At 37.0% G+C, this 20,507-nt stretch overlaps 1 protein-coding gene across 2 annotated transcripts in view; it reads right to left on the reverse strand.

Moving 5' to 3' along the window:
- The window catches only part of NT5DC1 (5'-nucleotidase domain containing 1), a 162,588-nt gene that overhangs the window by 22,369 nt on the left and 119,712 nt on the right, over positions 1-20,507 (reverse strand). For both annotated transcript variants that reach the window (XM_012460409.2, XM_012460410.2), the window contains exons 7-8: positions 3,773-3,947; positions 1,858-1,955 (exon numbers count right to left, since the gene is read on the reverse strand). In XM_012460409.2, the coding sequence (XP_012315832.1) occupies positions 1,858-1,955; positions 3,773-3,947 (273 nt within the window). The remainder of the gene's footprint in view (positions 1-1,857; positions 1,956-3,772; positions 3,948-20,507) is intronic.

Here is a 20,507-nt window from a genome sequence, read left to right on the forward strand (position 1 = left end):
CCATAATGTATCTAAAATATATCTACCTCTCTCTGTCTCCAGTACTGTCACTCCAGACCAAACCACCACAATCTCTTACCTGGGACACTGCAGTTGCCAGGTCTTCCTCGTTCCATCCTTCCCCACACCCAAACCATTCCCTCCCCAGGAGCTAAAGCGGTCTCTTATATCACTCTTTTGCCTCAAATAATGGAATAGCTTCAGGTTAGTTATGGAATAAAATTCAAACCCCTTTCCACTGCTTACGAGGGTGCCTGCCTCCCTAACTTCACCCCTTCCCACTTCATGACCATGTGCCAGAATGGCAGGTCTCTTCTCTGTCACTGAAATGTGACAAAACTACTCTCCTATTGGGCCTTGGCATTCATTTGATCCACTTCAGAAACACTCTTCCGCTACTCTTCTCATCACTTGTCCCTCAGGGCTCGCCTTTCAAGTGGCCTTTTTGGACAGAGCTTCCCTGGCCAGCCACTCTAAGGGGGCCTGCTCCGTATACTGTACCTCATAAGGTAGTTCTTACCTTCATGACATGTACTACAATCCATAAGCATCCCTTTCACTTTCCGATGTGCTCACATGTTTACACATCTGTCTGGTGTACAGAAAATGCCTTGGTGCTTGACACTTGCTACAATGAACTTCACTTAGATTTCACTGTTCATAAACCCATCACTGAGTACTGAGCTACTATCAAATGCCTAGGACTGAATCAGGCTTTTGAATAGCAAAAAGAAACGGAAGTTCAAAGTAAATAATACTGTATTACCATATTAAATAAATTTATTAAATGTGTCTGATTCACCTGAATACTTTTTTGAGAAATTTTAAATTTTATTTCAAAGCAGGGTAGTATGTGGCCATAGGAAAGTAAAGAGAAATGTATATTAAATATAAGTCCAATCTGGCCTAGGTTGTTTATATAATGCCAAGCATATGAATGAAAACTAAAATAAACTATAAATCATATGTTACAGGGTTTGCTTATATATATTATGCATATAATATGCATGCATGTTAATTTTATCATTCTCTTTAAAATACAGCTATGTCTCTATGTAGATCTATAAATTTTATTTGTTAATAATCCTATATACATTTATGTGCATTTACAACCATTAACAATATTTCAATTTCCGACCATCCTGGATTTATTTTAGACGTCCATCTTCTAAGAGAACTTCTGAATGGTTCTCAAATGTTAATATATCATTGAGCTTATTTGAAACTACTTAAATAGAAATAAAAGGCAAAACCGATACCAAAACTAAGCTCACTGTCTTTCCGCAAAATCTATAACTTCTCTATTACTGATCAGGCTCTGCTTTTTATTCATTTATGTATTTATTCAAGAGCACCTACTATGAGGACCTCACTTTATTATCATTCTTTTTCATCTGTAAATCCCTTTTCATTCCACCTCTCTCCCTATCAGTGTCTTCTATATGAATGACAGTTCTAAATACTCTTTCAGGAAGGCCTTGCCTGTTCTCCAGAGAGTGGAATGTTTCATATGTTACGATCCTCCTGTGTTCTGCAGGTGCTTTTGTTCTAGAAAATAACTCAACTGATTTATCACAATTAATCCATCTTTCAAATAATTATCAAGGCATTTATTTAGGCCCTAAAAACTAAAGTAAAGTTCATGCTCTTCATTTTTAAAGTCAGGGAGAGACTGACATGCAAAGAAATAATTGTGATATAAAGCGGTAGTGTAAAATTTAATACAAACATAGGTTTATTATCTTCTTTCTTCACCATGGGAGGAAGGAAGACATGGCATTGCATGTAACACAGTGTTCTGCACAAGGTTGTTAGCCAGCAGTATACGGGGGAAGAAAGAAACCAAAAGTAACTTACCAAGTGTCCGGAAAGGTCTCTGATTTGGTAAGTGGGAGAAGAAACCAGGCTTCAATGCATTTGTAATTACAATGTCAAAAAGGTCTGCAAAATCATTCCTAAAAGCCACAAAGTTTTATAAATTTATTTTAAGAATTAGAAAAGGTCCATATAAAACACAACTTGATCTTTGCTTATCTATTTTACCTTTCTTTTGATTAACGTTTACATACTTTATATTTTTCTTATACATTTTAAGGTGAACATTCCACTGGAAATAGAAGGTGGTTGAGTACTAGTCTTCCTGACAACTCTTAGAAGTATAAACATAATCAAGAAAAAAAAAAAAAAAAGAAAGCAGCACATTGACTCTAGGTACCAAGATGGTTTTGGTAGTGAACTTGATAGTTTCTAACTGCTGAAAATATTTGGAAGATCTACCTTCAAATTTGGGGGCCTGAAATTGGCTAGATTTGTTAGCTTGAAGAGTTAACAGTTTTTTGTGTTATATGGGTCCCACAGAGAGCAGCATTATGGCAAGTCATGGTCATCTTTCAGAGAGTACTTCAAATGTGAAGAAGATACTTTATTTGGCAATCAGTATAGTCTTATAATGTGGTAATTTTTATACGACAATAATTAATGATTTAAAATCTGTGCTTAATATTATATTAAGGATTATTTTTGATGGCAAAAAAGGTAGCCTTTCTCCTGAAGAACTCACTATTACAATGGGGGAAACAATATTTACCCAATATTCCAGAATACTTTTACAAATCAAAAGGGCAATAAATACAAATTAAGATGAAGAAAGACTTTGGTTATCTATGCTAAAGAAAAAGGAATTAAAATCCTGAGTATTTATTCTAAAGCATGGGCCTACTACTAGGATAGAAAATGTCTCTATGAGAGGCACCTTCCAAGACATCCAGAACTTTAGCCTTAATTTACCCAAAGGATGCAGTATTATGTATCAGCCTATATATTATTTAGAAAGTAGCAATTCTACTCACAGATTGTAAGTATATCACAGAACAAACTAAAGCCATACATGCTAAGAAACATGGAAATCATGATGCTGAAAAAGTTGGAGAAGGTGGGTTTTAAGGCTTAAACTTGTTACATACTCATGGTAATTCAGTATTTGTTGGAATTTGAGGAAACATTAGGGGAGACCTAATAGCTCATTGTAGGATCTTTGACTATAGACATTTCCTGGTATTGCCAGGAAAAAAAAAAAAAAAAAGAATAAGTATTTACACACTGAAGTCTATCAACTACTCCTGTCTAATTCTCTACCTGCGTTATGCTATTTAAATATCTCCTCATACCTATGAGGCATTACTGTACCATTTTTACGATGACAAAATTGAGCCTTAAAGAGGTTATAAAATCTGCCCCAGGTAATACAGTAAACTGCAGAGCAGGGCTTGAACTCAAGTCTGTCTCATTTTAAAGTCTATGCAATTATACTGCATTCATTTTCATGAATTCAATCTCATCCTGGCTGTGTTAAACAGTAACGTACATGGCTCTGCACTGAAATGACTACATAGTGGCTGTACTCTAGGTATCTGTGGAGGAGTATAATCTATAACTCAGATTATAATCTATAATAAATCATCATCCAAAGATGAGAATCCAAATTCATGGAAAACTGAAAGATACACAGTTTATCACCTTCCAGAAAACCTAAAACCTGGACATTCGGTGAGCTATGAGCATACTGGTCCTCAGTGACATTGCTTTGCTAAAAGGTATTTGGGTGGGCTGCTGTCAGCAGATATTGACGATATGAGGTAAAAAAAAATCAACTTGTCACTCAGCATTATTTAAAATAATGATATGGTCATGATTGACACTTTTAAAAAAGCTCTGGTCTAATCTGCTGTCTGTATTTCATAAGACAGTGAAAACCGACTGACTCATCACTTACCCAAGGATATAGTCACAGAGAAGTCTACAGTAATCACTGTGAGAACTGGTAATTAACAGAAGAATTTTCCCAGCATTCTTCAGCTGTCGAAGCCATTTTTTCACAGATTCAGGACAACTGTGTAAGTACCTGCCTGGATCTCTTTTTATTTCTGGGAAGTATATTCCACAGTTTTCTGAAAAATAAAAATATCAATGAAGTTTCTCTTTTTAAACATTTTTTGACTAAGTGTATTCTCCAACAAGTTAATCTCTTTCAAATATATAGGTAAAACTACAAGGATAAGAACAAGGTTTGACCAACGTACCAATTATGCCAATACTACCTGATTTTTAAGAATAGTTCTTTACTTGAAAACATAATAGTGTTAGAAAGTGTTAGTTGATAATATTCGCTGGCTATTTGACAGGAACTGATAAAATGTTAAAACAGGTAACAGAAGAAACACAATATGATCAGCATTCTCAAATGCTGTAAGAGAAAACCTTGCATTTGAAATATCAATTGATTACTAATATTCTTTCAATTATTCAGCAGATACTTGCTGAATACAGATAAGAAACAAATAAATATTCAGATAATGCACCAGGAATACGTGTTTGGCATAAATACCCAAGAAGGGAGATGAGTTCCTCAGAGTCACAGTTTGTTATTTCAGATGCAAACTATAGCAGAGGAGGCATTCTATAGCCTCTGAGAAGTGCTAAGATATCAAATGAAAAGATTGGTGCAAAATAGGCCAGAACAGGCTAAAAGGCACTGTAGTTGACAGGAAACACTGAATGACTCGCAGCACTGAAGGTGGACTGCTAGCTTTGCCCCATGAGAGTGTCCAAGGTGTCCAGCTGAGCTCCGAGGCAGATGGCAGTATCTCCAGATGTCCTGGCCAGACTTATCCATAGTGCTTGACCCAGGGTCTTTAAAGTTGTGGGTACTTAGCAGGCAACTGCAGATTTAGTTGAAATGCTACTAGATTCATAACACATTTTAGAAATACTGTTCTCAGAGCATGTTAGAACTAATAAGCTGATAAAAAGAATTCAAGTTTTTATTTTCTCTAATTGTTAGGAAAAGGACACATGCATAGCCCCCCACCCCCCAAAAAACAAATAGGTTAAACAGCTTGTACTGAATGATAAGAGTCTGCAATAGCTAGATAGGAGAGACATCTGTGACTCTGTCCAGTGTGATACACTTGAAATACTTGAAATGAAAGTTATATTTCAAGAACATCAGGATACCAGGAAGAAAACCTTTAAGTGAAACCAAAACGAACAAATAAAAACAAAAATGGTAGCAAAATTGTGGTGTGCCTCCCCACATCCACTCTCCCTCTTCTTTGCTGGAGAGTGCTCTGATACTGTTTCAGGTTTCATCTTCATCTGAGGGGGTCTGTGATGCTAAGAAGGGCATGGGTCTCTTATCAGTCTACACATATCACAGTAATTCCCTCCCCCATGCCATTGAATTGTTTAGGAAGTGCTGGGGACCCAGGCATGGCAAATGACACCTGAGGAGAACTTTGCTGCAGAACCCTGAAGTAATATATACCACTGACAAAAAAACCTATAAAAGGGGAAATATCCCCTCTTCTACTGCTGGACTTTACCATAATTATAAGTTCTATGTAGAACTGCAGTGGCTATCTTCAACACAAAGCACAAGTCTGATATACCAGAGATGGCAAAGTGGACATATAAAAGGAAACAAACCTGGGCCCCTGATGACATCACTAGGTTTCGGCTTTTGTTTTTGTTTTTGAGACAGGGTCTCATTCTGTTGCCCGGACGGGAGTGCAGTGTAGCATGATCATGATTTACTTCAGCCTTAAACTCCTGGGCTCAAGTGATCCTCCCACCTTGGGCCTCTGAAAGTGCTGATTACAGGTGTGAGCCACTGTGCCTGGCCACCACTGGATTTCTAATTAAGCTAATGAACTAACCCTAACCACCACTGGAAGTACCATTCAACCTCTGGACAACTTCTGGTTGTGAACTATAACTCAATTTAACAATAGCTTAAACATTAAGGATATTTATTATTTGCAGCCTAAAGCATCTTGATTCAGAAAATATATTGCACGAATATCATAACCAGACCAAAAATAATAAAAGAGTATGTTGCAATATGAGAATAATATTCAAAGACCAAAGACAAAAAGTTTTTTCTTTTTTTATATTTTGCCCTACAGGAACTTCTGTGTGTGAATCTCTAGGATCTCATTTTAACATACCAGAGGCTATAGCTATATAATAACCCTTTAAAAAATTAAAATACATTCTCTCTTTTCCAGGGAAGAGAAAGTACTACTAAGAAAAGAACAGTTTAAGAAACAGATGATAATAATAAATCTAAATAGCCAAGAATAGAAAAGTTTGATTAGTGGATGACTGTTAATTTCAGAGGCTATGTCTCTCTCAGAACTTACTATACCTAAGAGAATCAGATGTGAGATTATTTCACTTACAAAAACAAAGCTTTTGTAGCAAGAAGAATTTTGTGGACTACATAAAAAATTTATAGTATGAAATGCTGAAAACACTTATAGACTTGTTTTCAGAAAACTTGAGAAAAAGTTATTTTTCTTAGCTATATGTGCTTAGTGCCATCTAGTGATTAAAATATAAATTACTACTAAAAAGCTACTGTTAACATTTCCAAAGGAATAAAAATATAAGGCCTATGCATTTAAATATTATATTTTACATTTCTTACCTAGGTTAATTTCATTCGTATCTCCCAATTAGTAATGTCTGATTCAAAAGAGTGCAAATATAACAATTTAATCAGATAAAATTATTCTCTGAAGTTATAACAGAGATGTCCTTGTTTTGTTCATAAGCCAGACTGAAATGAACAAACTAAAAAAGACAAGCCCTGTATAAATACATACCCAATGGTAGATTATGAGTTGCTTTTACTACAAAAGATCACTGGCTGTCATGGAGAAAATATTTTTGTCCCCTTGTAACTGCAAATTATTAAAGGAATAGGAAACATATAAACAGAAACATCTTTTTATTGAAATAAGGTATTAAATCAAAGGAAGAGTTATGTTAAACATACTACAATGAATTATAATTGTCTATTAAATATATCCCCAAAGAAACTATGAACTTTGAAAGGCAAGAAATACATCTTTCTGCTTGGCATGCAGCAAGTATTCAATGTATGAATACCTAAATTAGTGCAGGAGCAGACACAGGAACACTTATGTCTCCTTACATTCAAGGCAAGAGTGTGATTAGTACCATACAGCCAAACTGGAATGACAAAAATGGTATTATTCATGTACGATTAAGGTAGCCTATGAAAAAAGTCATGTTTAATTATGATACTAATTAACACCGATTGAACAAAATGGAATTTAGACTTAAGATGGAAAGGAATGGTATTGTTTGTTCTTAACTCACAAAGAAGTCTGTGTTTTCACTTAACCTCTAAAGGAATTCTATTTCACTGCCACTTTATGTAACTTATTTTCCTGGTTTTTCCACTACTCTTATATCCTTTGATGCTGGTATTTTCTAAGTGCAGGCGAAACTTAAGGGAAATTCTTTTAAAAATCTGATTCAAAAGAATAAAAGTTTAGCTCTCCTAATGTTAAAAAATTGGTTAATATAGAGTCATAGAAATAATAGCAAAGTGTTACAACTGTCTGATGTGCATATTAAATGGCCTGAATACACCAAAAAGGATTTAGGGACCTCTCGTGGTAAAAAAATATAATACAACCTGAATATTAAAAATACTTTTTTCAGTTTCACAGACAATTGTGCCACATCACTATTTCTATCATCACTGAATAAGCTTTTTCTTGTTAACTGTATCACTACTGTTTGCATGATTTTTGGACAGAATCTTCAAAGCTGCTGTCTGAGGGGACTAGAGATGCCTGGATGCTAACACCTCCATGGTCAGCTTCCAAATAAGGTCTGTTGTTGTTTCCATTGCAGAATATAATTTAGAAGTGATTTAAATATTTACAACCTTTACAAGTTATATAAGAGCATGCTAGTGAACAGCTAAAATGTTTAGCTATGAACTGTTCAAATGTACTTGCTATAGAGATGATATAATGAATTTTCTGAAGAAAAAAAAGCAAAACTTTTTTCTTTGCTAAGAGACACTGAAATATTTGTTAAAGAATAAAAGAGATAAATTTATTTTGTTTATTTATATGTGGCAAAAAATAAAAGAGATTTGCTGTTTATATAACAAAATAGATACATGGTTTATATCTAATATTTTTTATCACTTATAATTTTATTTTTATTTTTATTTTTTTATTGCATTTTAGGTTTTGGGGTACATGTGAAAAACATGCAAGATTGTTGCATAGGTGCATATGTGGCAGTGTGATTTGCTGCCTTCCTCCCCTTCACCTATATCTGGCATTTCTCCCCATGCTCTCTCTCCCCAGCTCCCCACCCCCCACTGTCCCTCCCCTATTTCCCCACAACAGACCCCAGTGTGTAGTGCTCCCCTCCCTATGTCCATGTGATTTCATTGTTCAACACCCATCTATGAGTGAGAACATGCGGTGTTTGCTTTTGTGTTCTTGTGTCAGTTTGCTGAGAATGATGGTTTCCAGGTTCATCCATGTCCCTACAAAGGACACGAACTCATCGTTTTTGATGTCTGCATAATATTCCATGGTGTATATGTGCCACATTTTCCCTGTCCAGTCTATCATCGATGGGCATTTGGGTTGGTTCCAGGTCTTTGCTATTGTAAACTGTGCTGCAATGAACATTCGTGTGCATGTGTCCTTATAGTAGAACGATTTATAATCCTTTGGATATATACCCTGTAATGGGATTGCTGGGTCAAATGGAATTTCTATTTCTAGGTCCTTGAGGAATCGCCACACTGTCTACCACAATGGTTGAACTAATTTACACTCCCACCAACAGTGTAAAAGTGTTCCTATTTCTCTACATCCTCTCCAGCATCTGTTGTCTCCAGAGTTTTTAATGATCGCCGTTCTAACTGGCGTGAGATGGTATCTGAATGTAGTTTTGATTTGCATTTCTCTAATGACCAGTGATGATGAGCATTTTTTCATATGTTTGTTGGCCTCATGTATGTCTTCTTTTGTAAAGTATCTGTTCATATCCTTCGCCCACTTTTGAATGGGCTTGTTTGTTTTTTTCTTGTAAATCTGTTTTAGTTCATTGTAAATTCTGGATATCAGCCCTTTGCCAGATGGGTAAGCTGCAAAAATTTTTTCCCATTCTGTTGGTTGCCGATTCACTCTAATGACTGTTTCTTTTGCCGTGCAGAAGCTGTGGAGTTTGATTAGGTCCCATTTGTCTATTTTGGCTTTTGTTGCCAATACTTTTGGTGTTTTGGTCATGAAGTCCTTGCCTATGCCTATGTCCTGAACGGTTTTGCCTAGGTTTTCTTCTAGGGTTTTTATGGTGTTAGGTCTTATGTTTAAGTCTTTAATCCATCTGGAGTTAATTTTAATGAAGGTGTCAGGAAGGGTTCCAATTTCCGGTTTCTGCATATGGCTAGCCAGTTTTTCCAACACCACTTATCAAACAGGGAATCCTTTCCCCATTGCTTGTTTTTGTCAGGTTTGTCAAAGAGCGGATGGTTGTAGATATGTTGTGTTGCCTCCGAGGCCTCTGTTCTGTTCCATTGGTCTATATCTCTGTTTTGGTACTAGTACCATGCTGTTTTGATTACTGTAGCCTTGTAGTATAGTTTGATGTCTGGTAGTGTGATGCCTCCCGCTTTGTTCTTTTTGCTTAGAATTGACTTGGCTATGCGGGCTCTCTTTTGGTTCCATATGAAATTTAAGGTGGTTTTTTCCAGTTCTGTGAAGAAGATCATTGGTAGCTTGATGGGGACAGCGTTGATTCTGTAAATTACTTTGGGTAGTATGGCCATTTTCACGATATTGATTCTTCCTAACCATGAACATGGAATGTTTCTCTGTCTGTTTGTGTCCTCTCTTATTTCGTTGAGCAGTGGTTTGTAGTTCTCCTTGAAGAGGTCCTTTACGTTCCTTGTTAGTTGTATTCCTAGGTATTTTATTCTCTTTGTAGCAATTGTGAATGGCAGTTCGTTCTTGATTTGGCTCTTTTTAAGTCTGTTGTTGGTGTATAGGAATGCTTGTGATTTTTGCACATTGATTTTGTATCCTGAGACTTTGCTGAAGTTGCTTATCAGTTTCAGGAGATTTTGGGCTGAGATGATGGGGTCTTCTAGATATACAATCATGTCGTCTGCAAATAGAGACAATTTGACTTCCTCCTTTCCTAATTGAATACCCTTTATTTCTTTTTCTTGCCTGATTGCTCTCACTAGAACTTCCAGTACTATATTGAATAGGAGTGGTGAGAGAGGGTATCTTTGTCTAGTGCTAGATTTCAAAGGGAATGCTTCCAGTTTTTGCCCATTCAGTATGATATTGGCTGTTGGTTTTTCATAAATAGTTTTTAGTATTTCGAGATACGTTCCATCAATACCTAGTTTATTAAGGGTTTTTAGCATAAAGGGCTGTTGAATTTTGTCGAAGGCCTTCTCTTCATCAATTGAGATAATCATGTGGTTTTTGTCTTTGGTTCTGTTTAGGTGGTGAATTACATTTATAGATTTGCATATGTTGAACCAGCCTTGCATCCCCGGGATGAATCCTACTTGATCATGGTGGATAAGCTTTTTGATGTGCTGTTGCAATCAGTTTGCCAGTATTTTATTGAAGATTTTTGCATCTATGTTCATCATGTATATTGGCCTGTAGTTTTCTTTTCTTGTTGAGTCTCTGCCGGGTTTTGGTATCAGGATGATGTTGGTCTCATAAAATGATTTGGGAAGGATTCCCTCCTTTTGGATTATTTGGAATAGTTTCAGAAGGAATGGTACCAGTTCCTCTTTGTATGTCTGGTAGAATTCGGCTGTGAACCCATCTGGACCTGGGCTTTTTTTGGGTGGTAGGCTCTTAATTGCTGCCTCAACTTCAGACCTTGTTATTGGTCTATTCAGGGTTTCGACTTCTTCCTGGTTTAGGTTTGGGAGGAGGCAAGTGTCCAGGAATTTATCCATTTCTTCCAGGTTTTCTAGTTTATGTGCATAGAGTTGTTTGCAATAATCTCTGATGATGGTTTGAATTTCTGTGGAATCTGTGGTGATATCCCCTTTATCATTTCTTATTGCATCTATTTGGTTATTCTCTCTTTTCTTTTTTATTAATCTGGCTAGTGGTCTGTCTATTTTGTTGGTCTTTTCAAAAAACCGGCTCCTGGATTTATTGATTTTTTGAAGGGTTTTTCGTGTCTCTATCTCCCTCAGTTCTGCTCTGATCTTAGTTATTTCTTGTCTTCTGCTAGGTTTTGAGTTTTTTTGATCTTGCTTCTCTAGCTCTTTTAATTTTGACAATAGGGTGTCAATTTTAGATGTCTCCTTGCTTCTCATGTGGGCACTTATGCTATATATTTTCCTCTGGAGACTGCTTTAAATGTGTCCCAGAGAGTCTGGTATGTGGTGTCTTCATTCTCGTTGGTTTTAAAGAACATCTTTATTTCTGCCTTCATTTCATTGTTTATCCAGTCAACATTCAAGAGAAAGTTGTTCAGTTTCCATGAAGCTGTGTGGTTCTGGGTTGGTTTCTGAGTTCTGAGTTCTAACTTGATTGCACTGTGGTCTGAGAGACTGTTTGTTATGGTTTCTGTTCTTTTGCACTTGCTGAGGAATGATTTACTTCCAATTATGTGGTCAATTTTAGAGTAGGGGTGATGTGGTGCTGAGAAGAATGTATATTGAGTGGATTTGGGGTGGAGAGTTCTGTAAATGTCTATTAGGTTTGCTTGGTCCAGGTCTGAGTTCAAGTCCTGGATATCCTTGTTAATTTTCTGTCTCGTTGATCTGTCTAATATTGACAATGGTGTGTTGAAGTCTCCCACTATTAATGTGTGGGAGTCTAAGTCTCTTTGTAAGTCATTAAGAACTTGCCTTATGTATCTGGGTGCTCCTGTATTAGGTGCATATATATTTAGGATCGTTAGCTCTTCTTGTTGCATTGATCCTTTTACCATTATGTAATGTCCTTCTTTGTCTCTTTTGATCTTTGTTGCTTTAAAGTCTATTTTATCAGAGATGAGAATTGCAACTCCTGCTTTTTTTTGCTCTCCATTTGCTTGGTAAATCTTCCTCCATCCCTTTATTTTGAGCCTTTGTGTATCCTTTCATGTGAGATGGGTTTCCTGGATACAGCACACTGATGGGTTTTGGCTTTTTATCCAATTTGCCAGTCTGTGTCTTTTGATTGGGGCATTTAGTCCATTTATGTTTAGGGTTAAAATTGTTATGTGTAGCTAGCCGGCTGTTTTGCCCATTGGTTGATGCAGATTCTTCATTGTGTTGATGCTGTTTACCATTTGGTATGTTTTTGGAGTGGCTGGTACTGGTTGTTCTTTTCTATGTGTAGTGCCTCTTTCAGGAGCTCTTGTAAAGCAGGTCTGGTGGTGATGAAATCTCTGAGTACTTGCTTGTTCACAAAGGATTTTATTTTTCCTTCACTTATGAAGCTTAGTTTGGCTGGATATGAAATTCTGGGTTGAAAGTTCTTTTCTTTAAGGATGTTGAATATCGGCCCCCACTCTCTTCTGGCTTGTAGGGTTTCTGCTGAGAGATCTTCTGTGAGTCTGATGGGCTTCCCTTTGTGGGTAACCCGACCTTTCTCTCTGGCTGCCCTTAGCGTTTTCTCCTTCATTTCAACCCTGGTGAATCTGATGATTATGTGCCTTGGGGTTGCTCTTCTTGAGGAATATCTTTGTGGTGTTCTCTGTATTTCCTGGACTTGAATATTGGCCTGCCTTGCTAGGTTGGGGAAGTTTTCCTGGATAATATCCTGAAGAGTATTTTCCAGCTTGGATTCATTCTCTTCGTCACATTCAGGTACACCTATCAAACATAGATTAGGTCTTTTCACATAGTCCCATATTTCTTGTTGACTTTGTTCATTCCTTTTTACCCTTTTTTCTCTAATCTTGCCTTCTGATTTTATTTCATTAAGTTGATCTTCGACCTCTGATACCCTTTCTTCTGCTTGATCAATTTGGCAGTTGAAACTTGTGCATGCTTTGTGAAGTTCTCGTGTTGTGTTTTTCAGCTCCATCAGTTCACTTATATTCCTCTCTAAGTTGTCCATTCTCATTAGCATTTTGTCGAATCTTTTTTGAAGGTTCTTAGTTTCTTTGTATTGTGTTAGAACATGTTCTTTTAGCTCACAGAAGTTGCTTATTACCCACTTTCTGAAGGCTGATTCTGTAATTTCCTCACACTCATTCTCCATCCAGTCTTGTTCTCTTGCTGGTGAGGCGTTGTGATCCCTTGTAGGAGGAGAGGTGTTCTGGTTTCGGGTGTTTTCATCGTTTTTGCACTGGTTTCTTCCCATCTTTGTGGATTTATCCACCTGTCCACTTTGTAGTTGTTGACTTTCTGATTGGGTTTCTGAGTGGACGTCCTGTTTGTTGATGATGAAGTTATTTCCATTTCTTAGTTTTCCTTTTAACTGTCTGGCCTCTCTGCTGTAGGACTGCTGAGGTCCACTCCAGGCCCTGCTTGCCTGGGGATCACTTGCAGCAGCTGCCGAACAGTAAAGGTTGCTACCAGTTTCTTCTTCTGCTTTGTCCCAGAAGGATACTTGCCAAATGTCAGTCTGAGCTCTCCTTTATGAGGTGACTCTTTGGATATACAGGTGTCAGGGAGGTGCTTGAGGAAACAGTCTGTCCTTTATATTAGCTCAAGTGCTGAGCTGTGATCCCTGTTGTTCATTCAGAGCTGCTGGGCAGGTAAGTTTAAGTCTGCAGCAGCAGAACTCATAAACCCCTTTTTTTCCCCAGGTGTTCTGTCTCAGGGAGTTAGGGCTTTATAAGTTTCCACTGTGCTGCTGCCTTTTTTTTTCCTCAGGGATGCCCTGCCCACAAGGAGGCAGCCTAGTCACTCTCAGCCTGCAGAGGCTTCGCTGAGCTGCTGTGGGCTCCGCCCAGCTGCCCTGTGAACTTCCCTGCAGTCCTGTTTATATGGGTGTAGTTAAAACTGCCTCGGCATTGGTGGCCCGCCTCTGACGGACTCTTTCTGTAATGGTGGGTTGCTTTGGCAATGGCAGGCTGCCTCAGGAATGGTGGACTTCCTCCATAATGGTGGACGCCCCTCCCCCACAGAGCTGGACCGTCCCGGGTTCAGCTATGCTTGCTGTGAAACTCTCAACCTAGAGCGTTTCCACTTGCTGTTTTTTTGTTTTTGTTTTTGTTTTTGTGGGGGTGGGATTAGCTGGCCCTGATCACCTGGCTCCCTGCCTCAGAGCCTTTTGTTTTTTAGTTGAATGGTCATCTCTCTCCCAGGTGTCCTGGTCACCTGTTGAATAGGTGCCGGGATCTGTGTGATTTCCGGTGCAGTGACTCACTGCACCGGCTGAAACTGCGGCTCTGAGATTTGTGGCACTTTTTTGCCTGGGAATCTCCTGGCCTGGCTCCCTGTTTCAGCTCTCCTTGCTGGCTAAGTGGGGACACAGTCCTGTTTACTCTCACTGAGAACTGCTGCGCCGGGGTGCAGGCAAAACAGCCGCGCCGGCCAAAACAGCCGCCCTGGTGACCCGTGGGGCTCCTCCGCCTGGGGATCTCCTGGTCTGTGGGCAATAAAAATCCGTATGGAAATGCGGCGTCCACTCACCCTCTGTGCTTTCACTCGGAGCTGCAGTCCTGAGCTGCACCTAACCGGCCATCTTGGATCTTCCTCCTATATCTAATATTTTATAACTAAATAAAGAAATCTAGAATATTTAGATTGTGTAAAGTGAAAATCTATATGCTAAATATAATGGTTGGAAAGTCTCTTAAATAAAAACTGGAAAATGAAGTATGGAACATATGAGAAAAAGATAATTTATAAAATTTACATTTTAATAATATCTGATTTCCATCTCTGTAATTTAACTTACACATCCCTGCCCTATTCCAAAAATTCTGATTTCACTGGTCTGGAGTAGGGCCACAACACTGGTATTTTTTTTAAAGCTTCCAAGGTAATCCTAATGTGCTACTAGGACTAAGAATTGTTGCCCTAAAATATACAAACTAGAATTCTTACTATTATTATCTGTGTATTTTGCCTGCTTCACTGGAAATCATAAGCTTAACTAACATATAGCCTTATACTGAATAGGTAATCAACAAATATTAACTGCTACCAGTTATATTAAATGTCACTGTGGTTGATGATCTTTAAAATGTTTACTCTTACTCTATACCAATTAAGCATGGTATTCTAGATTGTGAATACAGAATGATGGATTTCATAACTATGAATGGAGGATTCCTGGAAAAAATGTATAGTATAAAATTCTTTGAAAGCAAAATTATTCGAACAGTTTAAATAAGTATAGACAAGCCAAAGAAACTCCTTTATCTCTCCAAAGCCATCAAACTGCCAGACTCTGGGCTGAATACAGTCTATAAATATGATTTGGGGTCCATGGTATTTTAAAATTTTTGGATGTTAATGTCCTTGGACAACATTACATATGTAGTCTAGTAGTTTACCCACAATCCCACATACCATATCGACTACACTTGGCCTAGTCAACTTCCCTGTTGGCATCAGTTTACAACCTAGGTTTTCTCCTATGAAATCGAATGAGTCATTCTAAAAGAACCTAGTTTTCTCTTTCTGACATGGTTACTGGACAGACAATGTAAATGTGGAGAGAGGTTTTTGAATGTCTGCCTGATGTTATCCAAAATATAACAAATCCTTTAATAAGGACACTGACAGCTGGGAGGGTCAGCAGATGCATCTGATGACAGAATCACATATAATAACATCTGGTCGACAAGGTGACAGAGTGAGGTAAAATTTCTAGAAAGTCATGTGCCATGGAAGATGTGCCACCAGTCTGAGACTACCTGAGTTGCTGTGAGGAATAGGTTAGATGAAGAATTTGTGTTGTAGGTAGTCCAACTGCCAGCCCCAGCTGAGTGCTGAGCTAAAAGCTTCAACTGCAAGACATATAGTGAGCCCCCTTGGATATCTAGCCCAGTCATGCCTTCAGATGACTGCTGTCCCAGCTGACACCTGACTACAACCACAGGAGAGACCCCATATGAGAAGAACCCAACTAAGCCCAGAAACACAAGTGACATAATAAATTAAAGTTTTAAGCTACTGAGTTGTGTGTAGTGGTATCTTATGGAGCGATAGATAACCTAACCAAGATGCTTTGGAATGAAGTCACAATTTTAATTATCATCTCTATGCAATTCAAGATAAAATATTTACAAATCCTTTTAGAAACAGCTGAAATAAAAGTAAACAGGCTTTAAATTGTTTTTCTTCACTTCCAAAAAATAACTCAAAGGTTTCTATCGCATATAAATTTGCAAAATATAAACACACAAAGAGCTTATGTCAGCATAAATGTTTTAAACAGTTTAAAGAAAACCAAAATTAACAAGTATTTAAAGCAAATTCTACATACTTATTACTCCTCACCTAGTTCAAATATGAAACACTTAGAAACTGAAAATAATAATCAACTGCTGAAATACAGAGTGATTACAGCAGTAAAAAAATGAATATGCTGGAATGTTTGTTCCCCTGTCTCCCTGCCAGCCAATACATCTCAACTTAAAAACTTTTGGATCTTTCTTAAAAAACTAGATTGGTCTTCATAGAAATATGCATTTTAATAATCTCATTTTATCACAAGGGTGCACTGTTTCCTTAATTAATTTAGTTCAAATATGTTCAGTGTCTTCAGAAATGTCTTTTCTTACTAATAAAGCCAAAAGTATGCAGAGCTATATTTCACTTAGAAGCAATCCATTTCAGAACACACATAAAGATTATAATCACAGAGGATTACTTGTTCAATGTCCAGATAGTGTATTATATAAATAGGAAAGCCCTCTCTGGCCTCTCAGGTCTGTGCCACATCTATACCTTGCACAGACAGAACAGTTAAGCAGCTATTTTAATGAGGCATTACTCTGCTTTTCACTATACTTTTTCACCTATATATGTATCACATCAGTTGTATCTTCTATGTTTTCATAAAACATCACCTGGTTAGTCACTCATGGTAACAAAAGAAAAAGGAAAAAAAGAACATACTAACGTTTCAAATCAGTGAGATTTTAACTCAGACAATTGTTTTGACAGTTATATTAACTTTTTAATATAAAATTTGAAATAGAATTGGTAAAATAGTATTAGAATGATGAAATAATTTCTTTGATATAACAAACATAAATATATAGGATAGTATGTGTAATATTCTGCAACATTGCTTGAGGAGTAATAATGACCTAAGCCTGGGTTTTTATCCTAAAATCCATACATGGGCCTCAGTGGGTGAATGAAACCCCAATACTCTTTGGAGCATTTTGTTCATCAGTGTGTTATGTGTGTTGGGGAATGAGAGGAGGTGCAGGCTTTCTAGCTTTAGATTCCTGAGGGTAGAGATGTGAAGAACCACAGACTTAGATTCTCCTAGATTTACACAGTACAACAAAGCAAGCATTCCAATATCCCTCCCTTTGTTATGGTGGAGAAAAGTCTTATAAACATGTCTTAGAAAAAGGAAATTCTTTATAATAGGTAGTATAGAATTTGTACACAATTTGTCCAGGAATAAAATACTCCCTGGACTCTCTATTTTTCACTGGACTCTCTATTTTTCACATGTAAATATTCGAAGTCCAATACATTTATACTTATTTAGGATGGCTAACAAATGGCTGTTCTAGCTAAATTAACTTATAGGTTAATTAAGAATAACCAAATATACAATATAAAAACATACAAAAAACATAATAAACTCTTAATATTGAACCTATACAGAAAAAAGAACTATTTAAGGGGATTTAATTATTGCTTTTTTTATATGATACACTTTTGCTATATAAAATTCATTGTATTGGGTTTTTTACTGCTGCACAACTAACCACCTCAAACATGGTGGTTTAAAATAACAGTGTATTATTGAGCTCAGCTAGGCATTTCTCACTTGGAGTCGTGCCCGTTGGATGTCACTGGTTATGGAATCAACTAAGGGTTTCTTCACTCACTGTCTGGCACCTGGCCTGGGCTGGGCTGGCTGGAACGGTGAGAGGTGGTGAAACAAACATCTCTCTACTTGGCTAGCTTGAACTTTGTCACTGCATTTGGGTCTCAGGGTACTTGGACTTCTTAAATGGTGGTGAGTTTCCCCCAGAGCAAGTGTTTTAAGACAAGCAAAAGCTGCAAGGCTCCTTATGACCTCGGCTCAGGAGTTTTACAGAAGCACTTCCACTAAATTTTACTGGTGACAGAGGTCCAGGTCATTTTCAAGGAGAAGAAAACAGAAAGGTGTGAATTCTGGGAGACATGATTCATTAGGGAGCTATCTTTGCAGACTAGCTACCAAACATACTAACATTTCTATGTGATTCCTGCCAGTATATTTTCTGTTCATATGTAACTGTGGGAATTTTAGGCATAGCATATACAGTTTTTTTATCTGTGTTTTTGTTCAGCAGTGTATCTGAGGAATTTCCTATGGCATTAACATTTATTTTAAAACATTTCTATCATTTTAATTTAATACTACATTTTACAATAGGTTATTTATAATAATTATCCTTATAATAATAACTGACATACTCTGAGTACTTATTTTTGTCAATCACAGTTCCAAGGCCTTTATAACTATTAATGGATTTAATCCTCATAATGACCCTGTGAACAGGTCCTATATTATTCTCATTTTGCAACTGAGAAAACTGAGATACAGAGAGACTAAGGAACTTGCCCAAAGTCACATAGCTACCATGTGGCAGAATCAGGATTTGAATGCAGCCAGTCTGCTTTGAGAGCTTGTGCAATACTACCTCTCCAGTTACAAGGCATTCGGGGACTCTATAGTAACTACAGGGTCATCTCACAAATCCTTATTCTTTTTTTTTTTTTTCCCCACATAGTACATTATTATGTAGTATTAGAGTTCAGGGGCTTTAGGGTTGATAGAATTTTAATAAGTGAGAGTTTAGAATTTGGATAAATTCAGACAAATCAAATTAGCTTCTTTTTGAACTTTAGACATAAATTTATTTAAAATCTTGCAATGTGGAAAGCCCTTTAAGCATGACACTGAACTCAAAAGCCATAAAAGAAAATTGACACATCAAATTAGGTTTCCACAGAGGAAAAAAGTATCCATCAATATGCATTCTAATTATACCTAGAGCTAAAAGGAGCCTCAGAAATCATATTCTTCAACTCTGTCATGTTAAAGATGATTAAGTAGCCAAATATTTTGCTCAAAATTACAGTTAGTAACAAACTTGGGTATGGAATAGAGTCCTCAAGAATCCTAGTTCACTATACCTCATAATTTATGTGTCTACATCTACATATTTGAGATCTAACTTATTTGGTGACCATTACCTATTAAAGAAAAATAACTTGCATTCAGAAGCAGAAATTAAATGCTTTAAATGGTATGCCGTTTAGCTCTGTAATTATTGGATAATAATTATAAAATTCAATTGTGCTTTTCCTTGGGATTTCTATAGAAGTTCTTTGTAGTCATATTATCTCCCTTCCTGGAATACACTGCCCTCCGTCTGCCGCCTGGTGAACCTTGGAGGCTCCTCACAAGGTTACCTTCTATGAGGTGCCCACCTCAATACCCGCTCTGCACATCAATGATGGCATTCATCATGTTACACTGTAATAAACACTTGTAATAAGCATATTTATATACTTTTCTTTCTTCTAAGACTCTGAGATCTTTTAGGAAAAGAACCATCTTAACATTCACATTTATACTCCTAATATCAGGCAAATACCAGATGATTCCTAACTACTGAAGTAAGTATGTGTGGAAAAAAAGCTACCAGGCAAGACTTACCAGGTGACCATAAAAACCAGAGGTTGGCAAATCACAGCCCACAAGCTAAGAAAGGTGCTTACATCTTAAAATGCTAACACAAGTATCAACAAAATAGCCTTGATTTTGGTCTCTTCATGCCCAAAGCCTGTAATATTTACTATCTGGCCCTTTAAGAAAAGGTTTGCGTAATAAATATGTAGTATTTAATAATTATAGGACAGTAACTTAATAAAAATATAGTTATATATAACTCACTATTAGAAAATATCAAAATAATAATAAAATCATTAAGAGACTTTGTTTAAAGGCTATGCAGTCTCTGAGCAGAGTGAATATTACAAAATCATTTGAGATCAAACTAATGCAAGATAACATAAATATCTTTATGTATCTTTTAATCACAGTGGATCCCCAGCCATGATGTAACTGCCCTTCAATTATTCTGTGGCCTGGGTTCTCTATTAGTATATTCTATGAGCTAGATAATGGGTCTCTTTACTCTGACATCTCCTTAAAACAAATCTATACATGCCTTTGCTATTGCTTTTATGATTTTAGCACACTTTATTTTTAGTCTCTGAATAAGGTATTTTCAGGTTTATTTGCTCTGCTTGTTGAAAAAGCAACAGCAGGCAGGGGCCACAAAAAGACACTACAAGTCTAGGGCTGAAAGCTACCACTGGTAATATTTTCCCTCATGAATGTCAAAGATGAAAGATCCAAAAATGCACATTATGACATGATGACATCATCAGAAAGAACTAAAGAGCTTGTAGCTTGAGATGAGTAAAGGCACTATTTCCTAAAGACAGTCTTAGAAATTAACTGCAAGAAACAGGAATGATTTCCTTG

The sequence above is a fragment of the Aotus nancymaae genome, unplaced genomic scaffold (genome assembly GCF_030222135.1).
Source record: "Aotus nancymaae isolate 86718 unplaced genomic scaffold, 86718_ANA_hifiasm-v0.15.2.pri h1tg000040l, whole genome shotgun sequence".
NCBI lineage: Eukaryota > Metazoa > Chordata > Mammalia > Primates > Aotidae > Aotus > Aotus nancymaae.